Raw genomic sequence first — 22813 nt, 5'->3', positions numbered from 1 at the left:
GTGCCTCTCTCTCTCTCTATATTTTCCCCACATCGTGACCTCTGCGCACGCACATGCACACACGCACACTTGATAACTCGGACTGAAAGGAGTAGACGCTCGGCGCCAGTGCCCCTCCTATACGGACAGTGGGTATCGGCAACCCCTTGGGTAGAAATATAACTGGTCATCATACCACTCCCGGCCCAGGGGCCACAGAGGCCAGGGCTTCAAAAAAACCCAGCAGCTGCCACCCCCTTGGTTCCACAGCTCAACCAGCTGTTCCTTCCGGGCTTTCGCTCAGTTTTCTTAAATAGAACTATTCAAGCAGCTACAGTCGAGTAACCCCCCAGTGCCCCCCGCCCAGAATCCCAGCACATCCCCGAGGGCCTAGGGAAGGCCAGGTGAACGGAGGAAGCAGACGCGCGGACGCCAGCCCAGTTCTTTTTCTCCTTTATATTCTCTGCGGTCACAGTTCTGTCTTTACAAAAACAAGTGTTAAAAAAGTCTTCGGTTCTGGGTGAAACACTTGAGGACGTGCGCTGGAGCCCTCGGGTTCACCACACGCAATACTCTCCTGCGGTCTTGGCTCATGGTCAGGGGCGAGAGAGGAGGGGGAGACGTGATGGGAGAGGAGACGGGAGAGGGAGAGATGGGAGAGGAGACGAGAGAGGGAGAGATGGCGGAGACTGAGGAAGAAGAAGGGATGGGAGAGGGTTTGTGTCACAGAAGGGAAACGGGGACAGGCGCGGCAGAGGGCAGGCGGTCAGTTAACAGGTCCGTCTCAAGACTGCTGCTTGAAGTTGGACGCCACCACCTCCTCATGCTGCCCCCCTCTGCTCCGGGCCAGGTCCCTGCAGGCCCCGCTGCATGGCTGCCAGGCATTGCTCAGCAAGGCATCCTCAATGCCCCCTTGCCCAGCAGGAACTGCAGTATTCTGTCCACCAGCAGGGCGGCGACAAAATCCAGTACTAGGACCTGGGCTATCACCAGCTTGAACTGGGCAAGAGGGAAAGAGAGGGATAAGCAGGTTAATGCGATCAGGCCTCCTGCCTCTCAACTTCACCCCCTCCTGACTCCCGCTCATCCTCTCCTACCTCAGTTGGAATGTCCACCAGCGCAAACTGCTCATTGAACTCGGGAGAGGAGCCGGACAGCAGCCCTGCGATAGCCAGGCCAGACAGTACCAGACTCCACAGTAGCGGCCTGTTCTCTGACAGAGACTCCATGAAGGGATGACCCTGTGAGAGCAAGGGAGAGGTGAATCTGCAGGCTGGACAGTACAGTGTGCTGGCAGACAGACAGGGTGAGAGAGAGAGGTGAATCTGCAGGCTGGACAGTACAGTGTGCTGGCAGACAGACAGGGTGTGAGAGAGGTGAATCTGCAGGCTGGACAGTACAGTGTGCTGGCAGACAGACAGGGTGAGAGAGAGGTGAATCTGCAGGCTGGACAGTACAGTGTGCTGGCAGACAGACAGGGTGAGAGAGAGAGGTGAATCTGTGCAGGCTGGACAGTACAGTGTGCTGGCAGACAGACAGGGTGAGAGAGAGGTGAATCTGTGCAGGCTGGACAGTACAGTGTGCTGGCAGACAGACAGGGTGTGAGAGAGGTGAATCTGCAGGCTGGACAGTACAGTGTGCTGGCAGACAGACAGGGTGAGAGAGAGGTGAATCTGTGCAGGCTGGACAGTACAGTGTGCTGGCAGACAGACAGGGTGAGAGAGAGAGGTGAATCTGTGCAGGCTGGACAGTACAGTGTGCTGGCAGACAGACAGGGTGAGAGAGAGGTGAATCTGTGCAGGCTGGACAGTACAGTGTGCTGGCAGACAGACAGGGTGTGAGAGAGGTGAATCTGCAGGCTGGACAGTACAGTGTGCTGGCAGACAGACAGGGTGAGAGAGAGGTGAATCTGCAGGCTGGACAGTACAGTGTGCTGGCAGACAGACAGGGTGAGAGAGAGGTGAATCTGCAGGCTGGACAGTACAGTGTGCTGGCAGACAGACAGGGTGAGAGAGAGGTGAATCTGCAGGCTGGACAGTACAGTGTGCTGGCAGACAGACAGGGTGAGAGAGAGAGGTGAATCTGTGCAGGCTGGACAGTACAGTGTGCTGGCAGACAGACAGGGTGAGAGAGAGGTGAATCTGTGCAGGCTGGACAGTACAGTGTGCTGGCAGACAGACAGGGTGAGAGAGAGAGGTGAATCTGTGCAGGCTGGACAGTACAGTGTGCTGGCAGACAGACAGGGTGAGAGAGAGGTGAATCTGTGCAGGCTGGACAGTACAGTGTGCTGGCAGACAGACAGGGTGAGAGAGAGATGAATCTGTGCAGGAGGGACAGTACAGCATGCACTCTGTGAAGTACCTTGTAATTAATGGCGAAGGTGGCCATCTGCATGGCCATGGACATGATGTAGACCGTGCTGTTGACCAGGCTGGGCTCGAACTCCTTGTACAGATCCACAAACTGCTCCTGCCTGGCCGGGGAGAGAGCGAGACCGTGTTCACACTGAGTCGTCAGCTGGCTGTGCTGTGGGTAGGCAGTGTGTATGGACTCTGTGTTTGGGCAGAGCGCTGTGCGTGGATAGTGTGTGCACTGCACAGAGCTAACAGCTCATTGCTCAGAGCTCTGTGTTGTGTGTGGACAGTGTGCTGTGCATGGGCAGTGTGCGGAGTGCTGTGTGTGGACTTTGCATGTGAGTAGTGTATGGAGTGTTGTGTGTGTGGACAGTGTATGGTGTTGTGTGTGTGTGTGTGTGTGTGGAGTGGTGTATGGTGTGGGTGTGCTGTGTGTGGAAAGTGTATGGAGTGTTGTGTGTGTGGAGTGGTGTATGGTGTGTGGGTGTGCCGTGTGTGTGTGGAGTGGTGTATGGTGTGTGGGTGTGCCGTGTGTGTGTGGAGTGGTGTATGGTGTGTGGGTGTGCCGTGTGTGTGTGGAGTGGTGTATGGTGTGTGGGTGTGCTGTGTGTGTGTGGAGTGGTGTATGGTGTGTGGGTGTGCTGTGTGTGGAGTGGTGTGCTGTGTGTGGGTGTGCTGTGTGTGGAGTGGTGTACGGTGTGTGGGTGTGCTGTGTGTGTGTGGAGTGGTGTACGGTGTGTGGGTGTGCTGTGTGTGTGTGGAGTGGTGTACGGTGTGTGGGTGTGCTGTGTGTGTGTGGAGTGGTGTACGGTGTGTGGGTGTGCTGTGTGTGTGGAGTGGTGTATGGTGTGTGGGTGTGCTGTGTGTGTGTGGAGTGGTGTACGGTGTGTGGGTGTGCTGTGTGTGGAGTGGTGTACGGTGTGTGGGTGTGCTGTGTGTGTGTGGAGTGGTGTACGGTGTGTGGGTGTGCTGTGTGTGTGTGGAGTGGTGTATGGTGTGTGGGTGTGCTGTGTGTGGAGTGGTGTACGGTGTGTGGGTGTGCTGTGTGTGTGTGGAGTGGTGTACGGTGTGTGGGTGTGCTGTGTGTGTGTGGAGTGGTGTATGGTGTGTGGGTGTGCTGTGTGTGGAGTGGTGTATGGTGTGTGGGTGTGCTGTGTGTGGAGTGGTGTATGGTGTGTGGGTGTGCTGTGTGTGGAGTGGTGTATGGTGTGTGGGTGTGCCGTGTGTGTGTGGAGTGGTGTATGGTGTGTGGGTGTGCTGTGTGTGTGTGGAGTGGTGTATGGTGTGTGTCTGTGCTGTGTGTGTGTGGAGTGGTGTATGGTGTGTGGGTGTGCTGTGTGTGTGTGGAGTGGTGTATGGTGTGTGGGTGTGCTGTGTGTGGAGTGGTGTATGGTGTGGGGGTGTGCTGTGTGTGTGTGGAGTGGTGTATGGTGTGTGGGTGTGCTGTGTGTGGAGTGGTGTATGGTGTGTGGGTGTGCCGTGTGTGTGGAGTGGTGTATGGTGTGTGGGTGTGCTGTGTGTGTGTGGAGTGGTGTATGGTGTGGGTGTGCTGTGTGTGTGTGGAGTGGTGTACGGTGTGTGGGTGTGCTGTGTGTGTGTGGAGTGGTGTACGGTGTGTGGGTGTGCTGTGTGTGTGTGGAGTGGTGTACGGTGTGTGGGTGTGCTGTGTGTGTGTGGAGTGGTGTACGGTGTGTGGGTGTGCTGTGTGTGTGTGGAGTGGTGTACGGTGTGTGGGTGTGCTGTGTGTGGAGTGGTGTATGGTGTGTGGGTGTGCTGTGTGTGTGTGGAGTGGTGTATGGTGTGTGGGTGTGCTGTGTGTGGAGTGGTGTATGGTGTGTGGGTGTGCTGTGTGTGGAGTGGTGTATGGTGTGTGGGTGTGCTGTGTGTGGAGTGGTGTATGGTGTGTGGGTGTGCTGTGTGTGGAGTGGTGTATGGTGTGTGGGTGTGCTGTGTGTGGAGTGGTGTATGGTGTGTGGGTGTGCTGTGTGTGGAGTGGTGTATGGTGTGGGTGTGCTGTGTGTGTGGAGTGGTGTATGGTGTGTGGGTGTGCTGTGTGTGGAGTGGTGTATGGTGTGTGGGTGTGCTGTGTGTGTGTGTGGAGTGGTGTATGGTGTGTGGGTGTGCTGTGTGTGGAGTGGTGTATGGTGTGTGGGTGTGCTGTGTGTGGAGTGGTGTATGGTGTGGGTGTGCTGTGTGTGTGTGGAGTGGTGTATGGTGTGTGGGTGTGCTGTGTGTGTGTGGAGTGGTGTATGGTGTGTGGGTGTGCTGTGTGTGGAGTGGTGTATGGTGTGGGTGTGCTGTGTGTGTGTGGAGTGGTGTATGGTGTGTGGGTGTGCTGTGTGTGTGTGGAGTGGTGTATGGTGTGTGGGTGTGCTGTGTGTGGAGTGGTGTATGGTGTGGGTGTGCTGTGTGTGGAGTGGTGTATGGTGTGGGTGTGCTGTGTGTGTGTGGAGTGGTGTATGGTGTGGGTGTGCTGTGTGTGTGTGGAGTGGTGTATGGTGTGTGGGTGTGCTGTGTGTGGAGTGGTGTATGGTGTGTGGGTGTGCTGTGTGTGGAGTGGTGTATGGTGTGTGGGTGTGCTGTGTGTGGAGTGGTGTATGGTGTGGGTGTGCTGTGTCTGGACTTTGCATGTGGGTAGTGTATGGAGTGTTGTGTGTGTGGGCAGTGTGTGCTGTGTGTGGACAGTGTGCGGAGTGCTGTGTGTGTGGAGTGGTGTATGGTGGGGGTGTGCTGTGTGTGTGTGGAGTGGTGTATGGTGTGTGGGTGTGCTGTGTGTGGAGTGGTGTATGGTGTGTGGGTGTGCTGTGTGTGGAGTGGTGTATGGTGTGTGGGTGTGCTGTGTGTGGAGTGGTGTATGGTGTGGGTGTGCTGTGTCTGGACTTTGCATGTGGGTAGTGTATGGAGTGTTGTGTGTGTGGGCAGTGTGTGCTGTGTGTGGACAGTGTGCGGAGTGCTGTGTGTGTGGAGTGGTGTATGGTGGGGGTGTGGACAGTGTGTGGAATGTTGTGTGTGTGGGCAGTGTGTGTTGTGTGCTAATCAGGTGTGGACCTGACGAAAAGAGTAGGGGTGTAACCCCGGTGTCCTGGCCAAATTTCCCATTGGCCCTTACCAATCATGGCCACCTAATAATCACCCTCTATGAATTGGCTTCATTACTCTGCTCTCCTCCCCACTGAGAGCTGATGTGTGGTGAGTGTACTGGTGCACTATGGCTGCCATTGCATCATCCAGGTGGATGCTGCACATTGGTGGTGGTGGAGAGGAGTCCCCATTATCTGTAAAGCACTCTGAGTGGAGTGTCCAGAAAAGCGCTTTATAAGTGTAAGCAATTGTTAATAATAATAATAATAATAATAATAATAATATTACCTGGGAGGGCTGCGGACCTGCGCTCCTCTGTACAGGTACACCAGGCTGCAGAAGTGCACCAGGAACTGCAGCAGCACTGTCAGCACAGTGTACAGGTTGAAGATGTTGGGCAGGGGGCGCTCTTTCGACAGGCTCTTCAGTGGCTGGGCAGGACAAGCACAGGGGGTCACTGAGCTGAGCAACAAGAGGTCTAGGACTCTGACCTTCAAAGAGAAAACTCCCCCCCCATCCTCCTCCTTCAGCACCGCCTTGCGCTCTGCTCTGTGTCTCTGCCCCTTCCACTCCTCTCTCTCTCTCCCTCTCCCATCCCTCCCTCTCTCCCTCCTTCCTCACCTTGGAGCGAGAGATGAAGAGGAAGCAGCCGGCCAGCAACAGGCCCTGAAGGGTGGCCTGAAAGTCGCTGAACTTGACTCCCTCCAGGTACAGCACGCTCTGGCTGTAGGCCAGCACCAGCGCGTTCAGGGCCAGGATCTTGAACATCTGCAGAGTGGTGACCAGCGTGCAGCGCCCCTGCTTGATCACATGGCAGACTGGGAGAGAGGGAGTGGAGGAAGGGTTGACAGCCGCATCACTGTGCACTCAAAATGCTTACAAAGCCTGTTAGTGACACTGATGTTGCTGAAGTGCTGTTATCAGTGTGCAGTGCTCTCTCTCTGGTTGTTGCACTGCACAGAGGACAGAGACACTCACTGCACTGCACAGAGGACAGCGACACTCACTGCACTGCACAGAGGACAGCAACACTCACTGCACTGCACAGAGGACAGAGACACTCACTATACTGTACTGACACTTACTGCACTGCACAGAGGACAGCGACACTCACTGCACTGCACAGAGGACAGAGACACTCACTATACTGTACTGACACTTACTGCACTGCACAGAGGACAGCGACACTCACTGCACTGCACAGAGGACAGCGACACTCACTGCACTGCACAGAGGACAGTGACACTCACTATACTGTACTGACACTCACTGCACTGCACAGAGGACAGCGACACTCACTGCACTGCACAGAGGACAGCGACACTCACTGCACTGCACAGAGGACAGTGACACTCACTGCACAGAGGACAGTGACACTCACTGCACAGAGGACAGTGACACTCACTGCACAGAGGACAGTGACACTCACTGCACTGTACTGACACTCACTGCACATCACACAGGACAGCTGCACCCACTGAACACAGGACAGCGACACTCACTGCACTGCACAGAGGACAGCCAAACTCAGCCAACTGCAGAGCACACTTCACTGTATAGAGCTCAGCTATACTCACTGAATAGGGGACAGTTATATTCACTGTATAGAGCACAGCTATACTCACTGTACAGGGGGCAGATGTACTCACTGTACAGAGAACAGCTAGGCTCACTGCACAGAGGACAGCTATACTCACTGCACTGTATGGAGGACAGTTTGGAGGTGAAGGGGGCGGCAATAGAGGCGTCTCCCAGTTTGACCACCTGGACCTGGTCCTCCTCCAGCTCCCTGAGCACCTGGCTGATCCGCTCCTGGAAACACACCAGCTCGCAATGACTCACAGCAATACGCCAAACACAGCAGTACAGTGCACAGCCAGAGGGCGCCAACACCACGCACGTGCACCAGGGGGCGCGGTACCAGCGTCCCCGCCGGCCCGCTGGTGTGCTGGGGTGTGTCCGATGGCACACCAGCTCTCGGGGGAATCCGGCGTCTCGTGGACTGGGGGACACCCACGCCAGCACCGGGGCACCCCGCGGACAGCGCTCACCTTCTGTGCGGCCAGCTGCTCCTCCCTCTGCGCCAGCACCCTCTGCCGCGCCCCCCGCGAGCTCAGCTTGGCCCCCCCGCTGCCCGAGAGGGGGGGGGCGCGCAGCTCGCCGCTGGGGCGGGGCTCCCTCTCCTCCCGGCCTCTCTTCCGGCGCTCCGGCATCCTCTCCGGAGCGTTCGCCAGGAGAGCCACACCTGGACCGCGAGCGGGAGGGAGAGGGACACTGATCGATTATCGATTGATTAGGTATCGACAACCAGTCTAACAGTGGCGACTTGTGGCGATTAGCTACCGATTAATCATGGTGTAACAACGAGGCGCCTTGAAATGATCAATGAAGTATTAGATACTGGAAAGCAGCGTTTAGATAAGGACTTTATCAATGAGCTATTGACCAGCTACCAGTTCCATAATGATCATCTATCGCTTAGCAGCAGCAAACGATGGGTCGTGCTCAGACGAGCGTTAGTGAGGCAGAGGAGGGGCGGCAGGTGCTCTCACCGATGTGGGCGTGTTTCAGCGCTCCCACGTCATTGGTCCCATCGCCACACATGAGCGTGATGAAGCCCAGCCCCTTCAGGCTGGTGATCACGCACTCCTGGGAGACGGGAGAGAGGGGAGAGAGGGGAAGCACAGGGGGAGAGTGAGGGGAGGGATGTGAAGGAGAAACGGGAGAGACTGGATCAGTAAGGGAGAAATCAGACTCAGTGTCGCAGCAGTAACAGCTACAGAGGAGCATTACGCCTGTTCTGCAGGACTGTCTCTACAGAGCTGCCGCTGCAAGTGCGCGCTGCTGAGGGGGGGCTTGGCCACCTCTCACTCGCAGCCTCTTGTTCAGTTTAAGAATTTTTAAATAACCTTAAACCTCCAGAAAGTCTTTATTATTTCACATCAAGCCAATCTGCAGAGTCTCTATGCCTCAGCTCATGGCAACGGTCCCTGTACCCCCAAGACAGCCAGAGGAAGCACAGATAGGTTCCGCCCCTTCGCCAGGTCATGCTACTGCAAGCCTGCAAGGAGCCCGTGAACCTGCAGGGGTCGCTGTTTCGTCAGGAGCCAAGACCAGAGGAGACCAATTCCAGCCTGTCGCTTGCTGGGAGACATGATGGCGATAGCGATGACTGTGATCAGGGTACAAATTATATCAGCAGTACAAACCTTCTGTTTGGGGCTGACTCTGGCAAAGACACGGATGTGGGGCAGCAGGATGTTCAGCAGCTGGGGTTCGAGGGTCAGCCTGGACAGCCCCTCCCCCGTCACACAGAGGTCGTACTGAGTGACCAGGGTGTGCATGGAGGTTGGGTAGAGTTGCAGGGACACACTGCCATCTATGGACACCCACTGCCAATGCGCACCTGCGACATGCACATCAAGAGAGAGTACAGCTCAGTCAAATGCCGCACTGTCAAACACTGCACAATCAAATGCCGCATAGTAAAACACAGCACAATCACAACATGGCCAACAGGGACTCTAGGCTCTCTGACACTGTGCTTTAGTCTAACAGTTAATCCTCACAGATCTGGGAATCAGGTGCTGACCGTTGTGAGTTAAAGGTTACTAGAAGACAGATTTATTTTCTTTGCAGAGGCTGTGAGAAAACTGATGATGCTCATGCATGTATTGTAGCTCCCGACTGTGCCAAAATACCAGAGACTTACAAATCAGAGCATTCAAATATAGAGACAGGTGAGTGAGATGCAAGAGGGGCGGGGGAAACACACAGGAAGGGGCGGAGAGATGCGAGAGGGGCGGGGAGATGTGAGAGGGGTGGGGAAACACACAGGAAGGGGCAGAGAGATGTGAGAGGGGTGGGGAAACACAGGGAGGCGGAGGAATGCGGGAATGGGTGGAGAAACACACGGAGGTGCGAGAGGGGCGGGGAAACACACAGGAAGGGGTATAGATGCGAGAGGGGCGGGGAAACACACAGGAAGGGGCGGGCAGAGTGACTTTACCGGAGCACCGCGTCTGCTGCAGGATAAGGGTGTGCTCCCTCTGGATGAAGTGCAGCTCTCTCGCCACATGGCACGCTGTCAGGGGGTTATCACCTGTGATCATCACCACCTGCGAGAGAGGGGGCGAGGGGGCGAGCGTGAGAGCGGGGCCGGGTCCAGAGAGAGCGCAGACTGGCGGGAGCGAGCGCGTGCGTACTGACGTGATGAGAGGCGTTCTGAATCTCTCGGATCACAGCCTTGGAATCGCTCTTCAGGGGGCAGGAAACGACCATGAAGCCCACGAACTGCAGGGAGCACTCCAAGGTCTCCCGCATCACCTCACGCACCTGCCAAAACACAACACAGTCCTATAACAACGCCCAGGTCCTCCCCACGCACAGAGACAACACAATGGAGAAGGGCTGGAGGTAGCCGGCTGTGGGCAGAATTTAAAGAGAATATGAACACTAAGTAAAGCACGAGTAAGGAATGAGTTTGTGCAGGGTGTAGTACCTGTTGGTGGGTGAGGTGACCCATCTCCTTGTAGCCCAGTGCCAGAACACGTGCCCCCTCCCTCGACATTTCCCTGTGGACCTCGTCATAGCTGTCTGGGCACTGAGAGAACTGCAACACACACAGTAGGAGAGTGTCTCAGGTATTACAATGTACCATGCTGTGCAGTGTCTGTGCTCCACAGTGCACACGACAGTGTCTCAGAAGTTACCGTACCATGCTGCGCAGTGTCTCTGGTGCCCCTTTCACAGTGGAGACGTAGCACAGTTCACTGGAGCCCTGTCGCTCATACGAGGCCAAAACAGACATCCTCTTCAGAGCACTGGCAAAGTGAAACCGCTGGTGGATCTTCAGTCCCTGAGTCTTTATACTGCGGGAGAACACTTTCTCATCTGGAACAGATCAATGAAGAAATCAATAGTCAAAACACAGCTCCTGAGCCTGAGGCTTTTTACTGTGAAGGAAATACCTGAGACAGATAAATAAAGAAATCCATAATCAAAACTCAGGCCTGGAGTCCTTACACTGGGGAGGCCATGCCTAACCAACACAGATCAATATGGATATCAATAACCAATAATCAATACCCCTGAGTCCTCAATTGATCCAAGCTTAACGTTTGACCCACATCTAGTGCATACTGTCAAAATATCAGAAATATCACCCGATTACATCGCTAACAGTTGCCGAAAAGCTGGTCAACACTTTCATTTTTTCCCAAATTGACTACAGTAATGCCTTACCCGCTGGGGCATCTAAATCCACATAGAACAAACTACAGTATGTCCAGAAATCAGCATCCAGAATCCTGACCAGGTCAAGTTAAAGCGATCACATTACTTCTGTCCTGGAGTCCTTGTACTGACTTATTATCAGCTTTTGAGTCGACTTCAAAATCCTCAAGCTCACCTATAAGGCTCCCCATGGCTTGGTACCTCAGTATCTGTCTGACTTACTATCATCCTGCTCCCCACCTCGCAACTTTCTTTTCTCTAGTTCCGGTCTCCTGTCTGACCCCCAAGCCCGTCTACACTCTATGGGTGACGGGGCCTTTTCCTGCTCTGCCCCAGAGCACTGGAAGATGCTACGCAATAATAAATTGTATGACTGTTGGCGTTGGTGCTAGTGTTAGCTAGGCTGCAGTACCTTTGGTCAGGCTCCAGTCAGCTGCGGTCAGCATGGCCTTTTCCAGAGGGTCTCCAACCAGCTGCCCGTCATCCATGGTGACCAGGGAGTGGCAGGTCGCCACGACACGATGCGTTTCCACGGGGATCTCCGACACGGGCGTCAGCTCCTTCCCCTCCCTGTCTCACACACAGACAGATCGCAGAGACTCAGAGACCGCAGGTTCAGAGGGGCCGAGGCAGGGAGCTGCCACTGAGCACTGGGCTCTCTCTGGCCACACTAGAGCGCCGACACTTTGGATCTGAGATGAGCCCAGGTCCTTCACCGCAGCATGGAAACACTCCCATCATATCACTATGAGAACTGTAACCATAGAGGCACTCAGTCCAGCTCCTCTGTATCTTCACATTAACACTCCATCATCATCATCATCCTCAGACCTGTAGAGTAACTGTAGAGACACTCAGTCAAGCTCCTCTGTATCTTCACATTAACACTCCAACATCATCATCCTCAGATCTGTAGAGTAACTGTAGAGACACTCAGGCCAGCTCCTCTACATCTCTGTCAGACACATACAGTAAACACACCTGCCCTCCACTCGTTGCTCAGCTGGTCTAGTATGTCAGCTCCAGACAGAGCGAGAGGGAAGGTGTGCAGGAGAGAGAATACACGCAGAGACACAGAGAGAGCCTTACTGTGAGTGACAGAGAAGAGCAGGAAGACGGGAGGGAGAGGCATGCGTCTGAGAGAGAGAGAGAGAGAGAGAGAGAGAGAGAGAGAGAGAGAGAGAGAGAGAGAGAGAGAGAGAGAGAGAGAGAGAGAGAGAGAGAGAGAGAGAGAGAGAGAGAGAGAGTACCTGAGTCCAGCCACCCCCTGGACCAGCAGGCTGTCGCTGGTCAGAGTCCCTGTCTTGTCGAAGCAGCACACCTCCACCTTCCCTGCAAAGGGGATCCGGAAGGGCTCTGTACAGAAGACATCTGAGAGGGGGAGAGGGAGAGACAGTGAGAGGGGAGACATAGAGACAGAAAAGCAGACACAGAGAGAATGAGACTGACACACATACAGGCAATGAAAGAGACAGTGAGACAGTGAGGGGGGAGAGGGAGAGACAGTGAGACAGTGAGGGGGGAGACAGAAAAGCAGACACAGAGATAATGAGACTGACACACATACAGGCAATGAAAGAGACAGTGAGACAGTAAGGGAGGAGACAGGGGGACAGAAAAGCAGACACAGAAAGGCACATACTGGCAAATGAAAGAGACAGTGAGACACAGCCAGAGGCAGACAGGAGACCCGGACTCACAGAGCTTGGCCAGGGCGATGAGGGAGGTGTTGACAGCCAGCGACAGCTCGATGGGCAGTTCGGGCGGCACCACGGAGGTGAGGATCAGTGTGCACTCCAGAAACAACTTGTACCTGTTCCTGCTGGTGTCCTTCGTACCTGGGACAGACAGAAGCAGAGTGTCCACCCGTCAGGGTCAGTGTGTCAGTCACCAGCGTGTCCACCCGTCGGGATCAGTGTGTCGGTCAGCGGAGTGTCCACCCGTCGGGGTCAGTGTGTCGGTCAGCGGAGTGTCCACCCTTCGGGGTCAGTGTGTCAGTCAGCAGAGTGTGTCCACCCGTCGGGATCAGTGTGTCAGTCAGCAGAGTGTGTCCACCCGTCGGGGTCAGTGTGTCAGTCAGCAGAGTGTGTCCACCCGTCGGGGTCAGTGTGTCAGTCAGAAGAGTGTGTCCACCCGTCAGGGTCAGTGTGTCGGTCACCAGCGTGTCCACCCGTCGAGGTCAGTGTGTCAGTCAGTGGAGTGCGTGCACCGTCGGGGTCAGTGTGTCGGTCAGCAGTGTGTCCACCTGCAGGGTCAGTGTGTCGGTCACCAGCATGTCCACCCATCGGGGTCAGTGTGTCGGTCAGCGGAGTGTCATCCCGTCGGGGTCAGTGTGTCGGTCAGCGGAGTGTCATCCCGTCGGGGTCAGTGTGTCGGTCAGCGGAGTGTGTCCACCCTTCGGGGTCAGTGTGTCGGTCAGCGGAGTGTGTCCACCCGTCGGGGTCAGTGTGTCAGTCAGCGGAGTGTCCACCTGTTGGGGTCAGTGTGTCGGTCACCAGCATGTCAGAGTCTCACCTTCCACCCAGACATAAGAGGCGGCAGCGATGGCGAAGATGAGCAGGAACAAGATGAAGATGAAGGTCTCCAGGTTATTGGCTGTCACTCTCTTCACCCCAAACAGGATCGTCCGCAGCAACTTCCCCTGATAGCAGAGAGAGGGGTGGGTGCAGTGCACGCCCCAAGCACGCCAATGAGCCCCAATACTGTAGGACACACAGAGAGATGGACAGACACACAGAGAGAGAGGACGGGTGCACACAGATAGACACAGCTGCAGTTCAGCGGCCTCACCTGAGAGGTGTAGAAGCCGGTCCTCAGCACGTACGCCACACAGCCATTGTCCACAGCTGTGGAGGGAGAGAAGGTGAAGGTGAGTTTGTGCCTGTGCTCCAGAGCGGCTCGGCCAGGACTCCCACAAGCACCATGTCGGGAGGGTGCACCTGCACTGGCACAGCTGGAGCAGGTCTGGAGAGGCCCTGACGTCACAGCAAGGGGCACAGCTGGACTAGACCCAGAGAGGCCCTGACGTCACGGCAAGGGGCACAGCTGGACTAGACCCAGAGAGGCCCTGACGTCACAGCAAGGGGCACAGCTGGACTAGACCAGGAGAGGCCCTGACGTCACAGCAAGGGGCACAGCTGGACTAGACCCAGAGAGGCCCTGACGTCACAGCAAGGGGCACAGCTGGACTAGACCCAGAGAGGCCCTGACGTCACAGCAAGGGGCACAGCTGGACAAGACCAGGAGAGGCCCTGACGTCACAGCAAGGGGCACAGCTGGACTAGACCCAGAGAGGCCCTGACGTCACAGCAAGGGGCACAGCTGGACTAGACCCAGAGAGGCCCTGACGTCACAGCAAGGGGCACAGCTGGACTAGACCCAGAGAGGCCCTGACGTCACAGCAAGGGGCACAGCTGGACTAGACCCAGAGAGGCCCTGACGTCACAGCAAGGGGCACAGCTGGACTAGACCCAGAGAGGCCCTGACGTCACAGCAAGGGGCACAGCTGGACAAGACCAGGAGAGGCCCTGACGTCACAGCAAGGGGCACAGCTGGACAAGACCAGGAGAGGCCCTGACGTCACAGCAAGGGGCACAGCTTGACAAGACCAGGTGAGGCACTGACTTCACGGCAAGGGGCACAGCTGGACAAGACCAGGTGAGGCACTGACTTCACGGCAAGGGGCACACAGAGTAGCCGGCTCGTGCCCGACGCAGTCAGGGGGCACACAGAGCAGCAGGCTCCTGCCCAACACGGTGAGGGGGCAGCCTACTAAAGGACACTGGGTTCACCCAGCACAGGTTACTGCAACGTCCAAGGGGAAACACTACTCTTGTTCCTACCACCAGAGTGACGTGTGGGAAGGAAGCTATGCAGGGCCCCCTGGGAACTCTCACCCCTCGTACTGAAATATGTTGACGATGCATCACGGCTATTCCGGTCCTGTCGCAGGGCATGTCTTCAGATTTTAGTTTATGAGACAAAAACCAGAGGGTTGAGGTACTGGGACCATGCACCAGTGATTGGTCCACGGTGGGTGGGTGAGTTATTGGACCTGCTACGCGTTTTAATTATCCAAAGGAGGAACTAGCGAAGAAGTTAGTGAGGAAGGGAGAGAAAAAGAGAAGATGACCATGCAAGCTAGGAAGAGTGAAAGAGTGATAGAGTGGGAAATGTGAATCAGTGTCGCCCCCTAGCAGCGGAGGGGTGTACTGACGTTTGAGCCCGGCCGAGGCCCGGTGGGGTGGGCTGTGCTGAACCACCTTGGTTCCGCCCGAAATGACGTGGAGTCGTGAGTCAGTCTGCAGGTCCAGGACTCGGGATGGGTCCAGGTCCTCAACTGGTTCCTACAACACAGACACACCAGGTTAACCCGGGCCAGTTCATGCAATAGAGCCCGACTCGCAGTGCACACTGTCTACACGTCTACAGGTCTATAGCACAGCAACAGTCTAGAGCAGAGCAGCACAGTACAGTGGAGTTAAGGACAGTACATTATAACATTGAACAGAATCCTACGGCAGGCTGTAGTAATGTACAGAATGATCTGTCTAGTAAATTATAGCACACAGTCCAATTCAGTGTCGCACAGACTGTAATCAGTGAGAGGAAGATCCTTCCATTATTCAGTTATTCACACTCCTTTTTTCAGAAGCACCCACTAACTGCAGCAGCAAATCCTCATCTGTGCCCAATTTTACATTTCAAATCAAAACCGGATTCTGAACCTGAGTTGGCTTTCAAACGCTTGCAGAGTACACCGTATTGTTATGGCAAGGTAGTACTGTGCTATAGTGTAGTGCAGAATAGCATAGAACAGAGCAGCACACTACAACACAGTCCAGAAGAGCGATACGGAGTGTAATAAGGCATGATAATACCACGGTACAGTATTGAGCTCTATTAGCCCAACTAACCTTCATCTGAGGTACAGACTCCCCGGTCAGCATGGCCTCGTCCACTATACAGCGCCCTCGGAGGAGAAGCACGTCGCAGGGGACCAGGTTCTCCTGGGGAGAGCGGCCTGGCAAACCGACACATGGACAAGCTGCACAAACTGCACTCTCACACCCTGCACCAACACATTACAACTCTACACAAACTGCACTCTCACACCCTGCACCAACACATTACAACTCTACACAAACTGCACTCTCACACCCTGCACCAACACATTACCACTCTACACAAACTGCACTCTCACACCCTGCACCAACACATTACCCCTCTGCACAAACTGCACTCTCACACCCTGCACCAACACATTACAACTCTACACAAACTGCACTCTCACACCCTGCACCAACACATTACAACTCTACACAAACTGCACTCTCACACCCTGCACCAACACATTACAACTCTACACAAACTGCACTCTCACACCCTGCACCAACACATTACCCCTCTACACAAACTGCACACTCTCACACCCTGCACCAACACATTACAACTCTACACAAACTGCACTCTCACACCCTGCACCAACACATTACCCCTCTACACAAACTGCACTCTCACACCCTGCACCAACACATTACAACTCTACACAAACTGCACTCTCACACCCTGCACCAACACATTACCACTCTACATAAACTGCACTCTCACACCCTGCACCAACACATTACCACTCTACACAAACTGCACTCTCACACCCTGCACCAACACATTACCCCTCTACACAAACTGCACTCTCACACCCTGCACCAACACATTACCACTCTACACAAACTGCACTCTCACACCCTGCACCAACACATTACCCCTCTACACAAACTGCACTCTCACACCCTGCACCAACACATTACCACTCTACACAAACTGCACTCTCACACCCTGCACCAACACATTACCCCTCTACACAAACTGCACTCTCACACCCTGCACCAACACATTACCACTCTACACAAACTGCACTCTCACACCCTGCACCAACACATTACCCCTCTACACAAACTGCACTCTCACACCCTGCACCAACACATTACCCCTCTACACAAACTGTACTCTCACACCCTGCACCAACACATTACCCCTCTACACAAACTGCACACTATCACACCCTGCACCAATAAACTACCACTCTACACAAACTGCACACTCTCACACTCTACACAAACTGCACCCTCTCACACTCTACACAAACTGCACACTCTCACACCCTGCACCAATAAACTACCACTCTACACAAACTGCACCCTCTCACACTCTACACAAACTGCACACTCTCACACCCTGCACCAATAAACTACCACTCTACACAAACTGCACACTCTCACACTCTACACAAACTGCACACTCTCACACCCTTCACCAATACACTACCGCTCTACACAAACTGCACACTCTCACACTCTGCACTGATATGCTAACACTCTGATTTAACTGTGCACCCATACGCACACACTGCACAAACTACACTGACACTCTATGTCCCTCTATCAGCACACAGGCATCGCCGTTCTGGTCTCGTTTGCATCATCCTCTAAGTGAGGAAAAGCAACGGAACTGTACCTATGGAGACAACGTCCCCAGGGACAAGTTCATCGCTGGACACCGGCCTCCATTTCCTGTTCCTGTACACCTGTAAAAATGGAGAGAATCTTAAGTGTCAATCTGAAGTGACTGTTTAACTGAAATTACTTTTACAGTTTCTTTACTGAGTTTTGCAAGTCTGTTGCAAACCCATGGTAAAAGATTTGTAAGCATTCACTAAAAGTGCTATACAAATGCTGTAAAACTGTTATAGGAGTGTTATAAGCATGCCATAAACTTGTTATAAGAGTATTATAAGCTAAATACGTTGTGGGAGTGTCACAAGCATGCTGTAAACTTGTTATAGGGATCTTCTATAACAAATTTACAGCAGTAAACACACTGAAATGTTGTTTCTTTTCTTCTCTTTTTAACATGGAATAAACCTTTACTTGTTCCTTTGCAGTCTTTGTATGCTGACACGGCTCCCTACTTGTGTTATAAGCACACTTTAAACCTGCTGTAGGAGTATTACAAGCATGCTGCAAATGTTTTATAGGAGTGTTATAATCATGCTGTAAACCTATTAATACAATGTTATAAGCATGCCACAAGCCTACTGCAGGGTTATATGCATGATGCAAATCTGCTGTATAAGTGTTCACAGTGTGTTTATTACTTGTTATAGGAACATAATAAGCATACTGTAAACCTACTGTAAAAGTGTTATAAGCGTGGTGTACAACTGCTGGAGGAATGTCATAGGCATTCTGTAAACTTGTTGCAGGAGTGCTATAAACACGCTGTAAACCTGTTGTATGAGCATTACAAGAATGCTGTAAGACTGTTATAAATGTATGGTAAGAGAGCATTAAACATGTTGTACAAATGATGCAACTGGGATCCAGGAACTGTCCGCACGTCTGCTCACCTGGATCATGTATGGCTTGTTCCCCATCCTGCGGATCTCAGACATGTTCCTCATCTGCTGCTGAACCAGAGAGGCCTCGAAAGCCACCAGCATGAACAACGTGAAGACGCTGTAATACCAATATTCATCCAGACACCACAGCCCCACGCAGAACACCTGCACAGGTAAGACAGAGAGAGAATATACACACCTGCAGAGATAAGGCAGAAAGAGAAGATACACACCTGCACAGGCAAGACACGGGCACTGATCCTACACACCTGCACAGATAAGACACGGACACTGATCCTGCACACCTGCACAGATAAGACACGGACACTGATCCTGCACACCTGCACAGGTAAGACACAGACACTGATTCTAGAAGACAGGAGACAGGACAGATACATGTGCAGTGCATCCTCACCTGGAAGACGAAGAAGGGTGCAGTGGCCCTCTCCTTGAAGAGCTCCAGGAATTCTGGCACCACCATCTCTGCCCTAGTAGCACAACACAGAGATCAGCACGGTTGGCCAACAGGACACAGTCACACTGTCTGCTCCGGGTTTTACTTTCCAGAGTTTGAATTCATCTATGGATAAATACACCAGTTTGAAACACCACACAAAGTATGATGCGTTTCAGCTACTTTGTGTGCTGCAAGTCTTGCCAAATGTGCAGTCCACTCCCACACCATCCATTTTCTAACCACTTTATCCAGTAGAACATCATGGGGTGGCTGGAGCCTGTCCCAGCAAGCAGCGGGCACAAGGCAGGGTACACCCTGGATGGGACGCCAGTCCAGTGCAGGACACTCACAGACACAAACACACTGACACCAGGGGTAACGTTCCCAGAAGCCAATTAAGCTACCAGGAAATTTTTGGACAGTGGGAGGAAACCCGGCACCCGGAGCAAACCCACGTAAACACGGAGGAATATATAAGCCCCTCACAGACAGCACCCCGGTAACCCGTGGCCCCAGCGATGTGAGGAAGCCATGCTAACCACTGCGCCGCCGTGTCCCACCCCCCCTTTGGAATTAGACATTTCCAGCTGCTACTCAGCAAGCAGTCTTCTCTGGATTGCAAACACATAACAGCTTAATAGACATGACTGCTCATAATCAGGACAAGGCAGCAAACCTGAACTCCCCAGCCCCTGGTGTCGGCTTCTAGAAAAGGGCACTGTGGTTGGTAAAATATGAAGCGGATCAGACTGCTTTTCACTTGGAGCCTGACCTATACGGTAAAATCTGAAATGGATCAGACTACTGTGCACTGGGGACCAGAATGATATTGTTAAACGTGGACCTAATCAGCCTTCTGCGAACGTGGAGCCTGGGCGATTCTGTAAACTCGGCAGTGGTTAGGACTGCTACGCACTTGGAGTCTGACCAACAGGTGTAAAACCCCAGAGAGGACCAGAGCGCCGCGGAACAGGGGTCTGATCCGTCTTCGCCCCCCAGCCTTGCCGAGGAGCCCCACGCCGCGGGCCCGGGCCCGGCACCGACCTGTTGGAGCCGAATCTCTTCTCGGCGGCGCGCAGCTCGGTCTCCTCCTGGTAGCCCTTCCAGTTCTGGAAGAAGCCCAGCGGCTGGCTGGTGGGGAACGCCACGGGCGCGAAGCGCTTCTTCTCCCCGCCCGCGAACACGTAGCGGATCTTCTGGAACTCGAACGAGATCACCTCCCGGCCGTCCTCGTCCTGGGCCACGCAAGCAAAGCAGCAGATCAAACGCCCGCCCCCGCCCCTGCAGATCCCGGACCGGTCTCTTCTCCCCCCAGAACCTCACTCCCAGCACACGGCGTGACCTGGTGTGGATCTACAGGGGTGTTTGACAGTGTGGATCGCAGGGCTGTGCAACGGGAATCTGACCCTTCTCCTCCCAGGGAAGAAGGCACTGCTCTGCACAACCCCTAATACAAGTCCTGCTGTTGACTTGACTTTATCGTCACTGCTGCCATGCAAGGACACATGCTGTATTTTATAAGGAGTGTCCGGCAGGGACAAGCCAGAGGCACTGAATCTCTTCACCAGTGAACAGACAAGGGGGGCCTGATTCAAGCATTCAGATTCTCAAAGACCTTAAAGTCAACCGACTGGCCTTCTTCAGAGTCAAAGGAAACACACAAACCAGAGTACAGCAGACACTTTCTTACACAAAGGGTGGTGGGAGTGTGGTTTATGCAACCACGGTGAGGAAGCTGAGACCATGGAATCCTTCAAGAAACAGCCTGATGAAATCTTCGATCAATTAACTAATGAACCCTAAACAAGCTCCTCAAATGCATAACGTTTCCTGGGTTCTCTCACCGTGTCTCTCTGCAGGGGCACCAGCTCCGGTGAGCCATTGTTGGGCATGGGGACAACCTTCGCTAGGGTGGCCTTGGTTGGGTCTGGCTCCTGAGAAACACACACACAGGTCAGAATCAGGACAGCTGACCACAGCACAACATCTCCACTGTCACACACACACACAGCTCAGAATCAGGACAGCTGACCACAGCACAACATCTCCACTGTCACACACACACAGCTCAGAAACAGGACAGCTGACCACAGCACAACATCTCCACTGTCACACACAGCTCAGAATCAGGACAGCTGACCACAGCACAACATCTCCACTGTCACACACACACAGCTCAGAATCAGGACAGCTGACCACAGCACAACATCTCCACTGTCACACACACACAGCTCAGAATCAGGACAGCTGACCACAGCACAACATCTCCACTGTCACACACACACAGCTCAGAATCAGGACAGCTGACCACAGCACAACATCTCCACTGTCACACACAGCTCAGAATCAGAACAGCTGACCACAGCACAACATCTCCACTATCACACACAGCTCCGAATCAGGACAGCTGACCACTGCACAACATCTCCACTGTCACACACACACACAGCTCCGAATCAGGACAGCTGACAACTGCACAACATCTCCACTGTCACACACACACACAGCTCAGAATCAGGACAGCTGACCACAGCCCAGCATCTCCACTGTCACACACACACACAGCTCAGAATCAGGACAGCTGACGACTGCACAACATCTCCACTGTCACACACACACACAGCTCAGAATCAGGACAGCTGACCACAGCCCAGCATCTCCACTGTCACACACACAGCTCAGAATCAGGACAGCTGACCACAGCACAACATCTCCACTGTCACACACAGCTCAGAATCAGAACAGCTGACCACTGCACAACATCTCCACTGTCACACACAGCTCAGAATCAGGACAGCTGACCACTGCACAACATCTCCACTGTCACACACACACACAGCTCAGAATCAGGACAGCTGACCACTGCACAACATCTCCACTGTCACACACAGCTCAGAATCAGGACAGCTGACCACAGCACAACATCTCCACTGTCACACACACACAGCTCAGAATCAGGACAGCTGACCACAGCACAACATCTCCACTGTCACACACACACACACAGCTCAGAATCAGGACAGCTGACCACTGCACAACATCTCCACTGTCACACACACACACAGCTCAGAATCAGGACAGCTGACCACAGCACACCATCTCCACTGTCACACACACACAGCTCAGAATCAGGACAGCTGACCACAGCACAACATCTCCACTGTCACACACACACAGCTCAGAATCAGGACAGCTGACCACAGCCCAGCATCTCCACTGTCACACACACACAGCTCAGAATCAGGACAGCTGACCACAGCCCAGCATCTCCACTGTCACACACACACAGCTCAGAATCAGGACAGCTGACCACTGCACAACATCTCCACTGTCACACACACACAGCTCAGAATCAGGACAGCTGACCACTGCACATCTCCACTGTCACACACACACAGCTCAGAATCAGGACAGCTGACCACTGCACAACATCTCCACTGTCACACACACAGCTCAGAATCAGGACAGCTGACCACTGCACAACAACTCCACTGTCACAGGTTCACCGACACACACAGCACAGTACTGACACGCAGGGAACCCACACAGGACACAGTAAAGACTTGTGCAGCAGAGAAGAACCAGTGTACTATAATACAGTGCACACACCCACGTGCAGTACAGAGCCCACAGACACCAGAGACAGTCGAGCCCAGACACAGCACTGCGAGTGAACACAAGCGGCAGACGGTGTAGCAGAGAAGGATGCAGTACAGGCACAGCAGAGAAACGGGAAGGTGCAGCACGGACACACTGTCGCACAGCAAGGTGCAGGCACACAGACCCCAGCCTCACCGTGGCGCAGGTGAGCCAGCAGTGCGCGTGCACGGACCAGTGCCCCGACAGCACGGTGAGGACGTGCGCAATCCCGATGGCGGCGAGCGCGATGAGGCCGGCCTCCGGGTAGTCGGCGGCGCCGTACACGGCGAGCCACAGGTAAAGCCACGCCGGGTACAGCAGCCCGAAGAACGGCAGCACCGTGCCGTGCAGGAACCGAGGCCGTCGGCGGTAGAGGGACACGGAGCGGACCAGCTCGTCCGCTGGCTCAGGCACCCCTCCAGCCCCCGCAGCGCCTGCTGTAGTCGCGCCAACATCGTTGTCCGAGGCACCGACCGGCTTCCCCAGCTGCCCGGCTCCGTCCGCGGCCATGTCTCTACGGGGTTTTTACCTTCTTTTCACACAGTCTCTCTCTAGTCCTGATCTCGACCCCCCCTCCTCCTCCCCGTCGCACCCGGTGTCGTGCACAAATCTCTCTCCAGGCTGCGGCACAGCGGCAACGGAGCACACATTCGCTTCCGCTTACGACAG

General features: G+C 54.2%; 1 protein-coding gene across 2 annotated transcripts; it reads right to left on the bottom strand.

The window, feature by feature from the left end:
• Positions 1-418: 418 nt before the first annotated feature.
• atp13a1 (ATPase 13A1) lies at positions 419-22803 on the bottom strand. 2 transcript variants are annotated; one of them, XM_088603330.1, is made up of 26 exons: positions 22301-22803; positions 20350-20439; positions 19550-19740; positions 18464-18536; positions 18058-18213; positions 17166-17235; positions 15566-15672; positions 14866-14995; positions 13440-13495; positions 13164-13290; positions 12350-12487; positions 11900-12020; positions 11062-11219; positions 10132-10307; positions 9916-10026; positions 9624-9749; positions 9424-9532; positions 8624-8820; positions 7967-8063; positions 7466-7659; positions 7112-7226; positions 6036-6232; positions 5703-5845; positions 2341-2452; positions 1077-1220; positions 419-978 (listed from the first exon to the last, which is right to left on the bottom strand). In XM_088603330.1, the coding sequence occupies exons 1-26, from the start codon at positions 22652-22654 to the stop codon at positions 868-870; spliced, it is 3603 nt and encodes a 1200-aa protein (XP_088459456.1). In that variant the 5' UTR covers positions 22655-22803; the 3' UTR covers positions 419-867. The 2 variants fall into 2 exon arrangements, with proteins under 2 accessions (XP_088459456.1, XP_088459457.1); XM_088603331.1 differs by lacking the exon at positions 20350-20439.
• Between the last annotated feature and the right edge of the window lie 10 nt (positions 22804-22813).

This window comes from Lepisosteus platostomus, chromosome 13 (genome assembly GCF_059453375.1).
Source record: "Lepisosteus platostomus isolate fLepPlt1 chromosome 13, fLepPlt1.hap1, whole genome shotgun sequence".
Taxonomy (NCBI): domain Eukaryota; kingdom Metazoa; phylum Chordata; class Actinopteri; order Semionotiformes; family Lepisosteidae; genus Lepisosteus; species Lepisosteus platostomus.
This window is presented reverse-complemented; position numbering and strand designations above follow the sequence as displayed.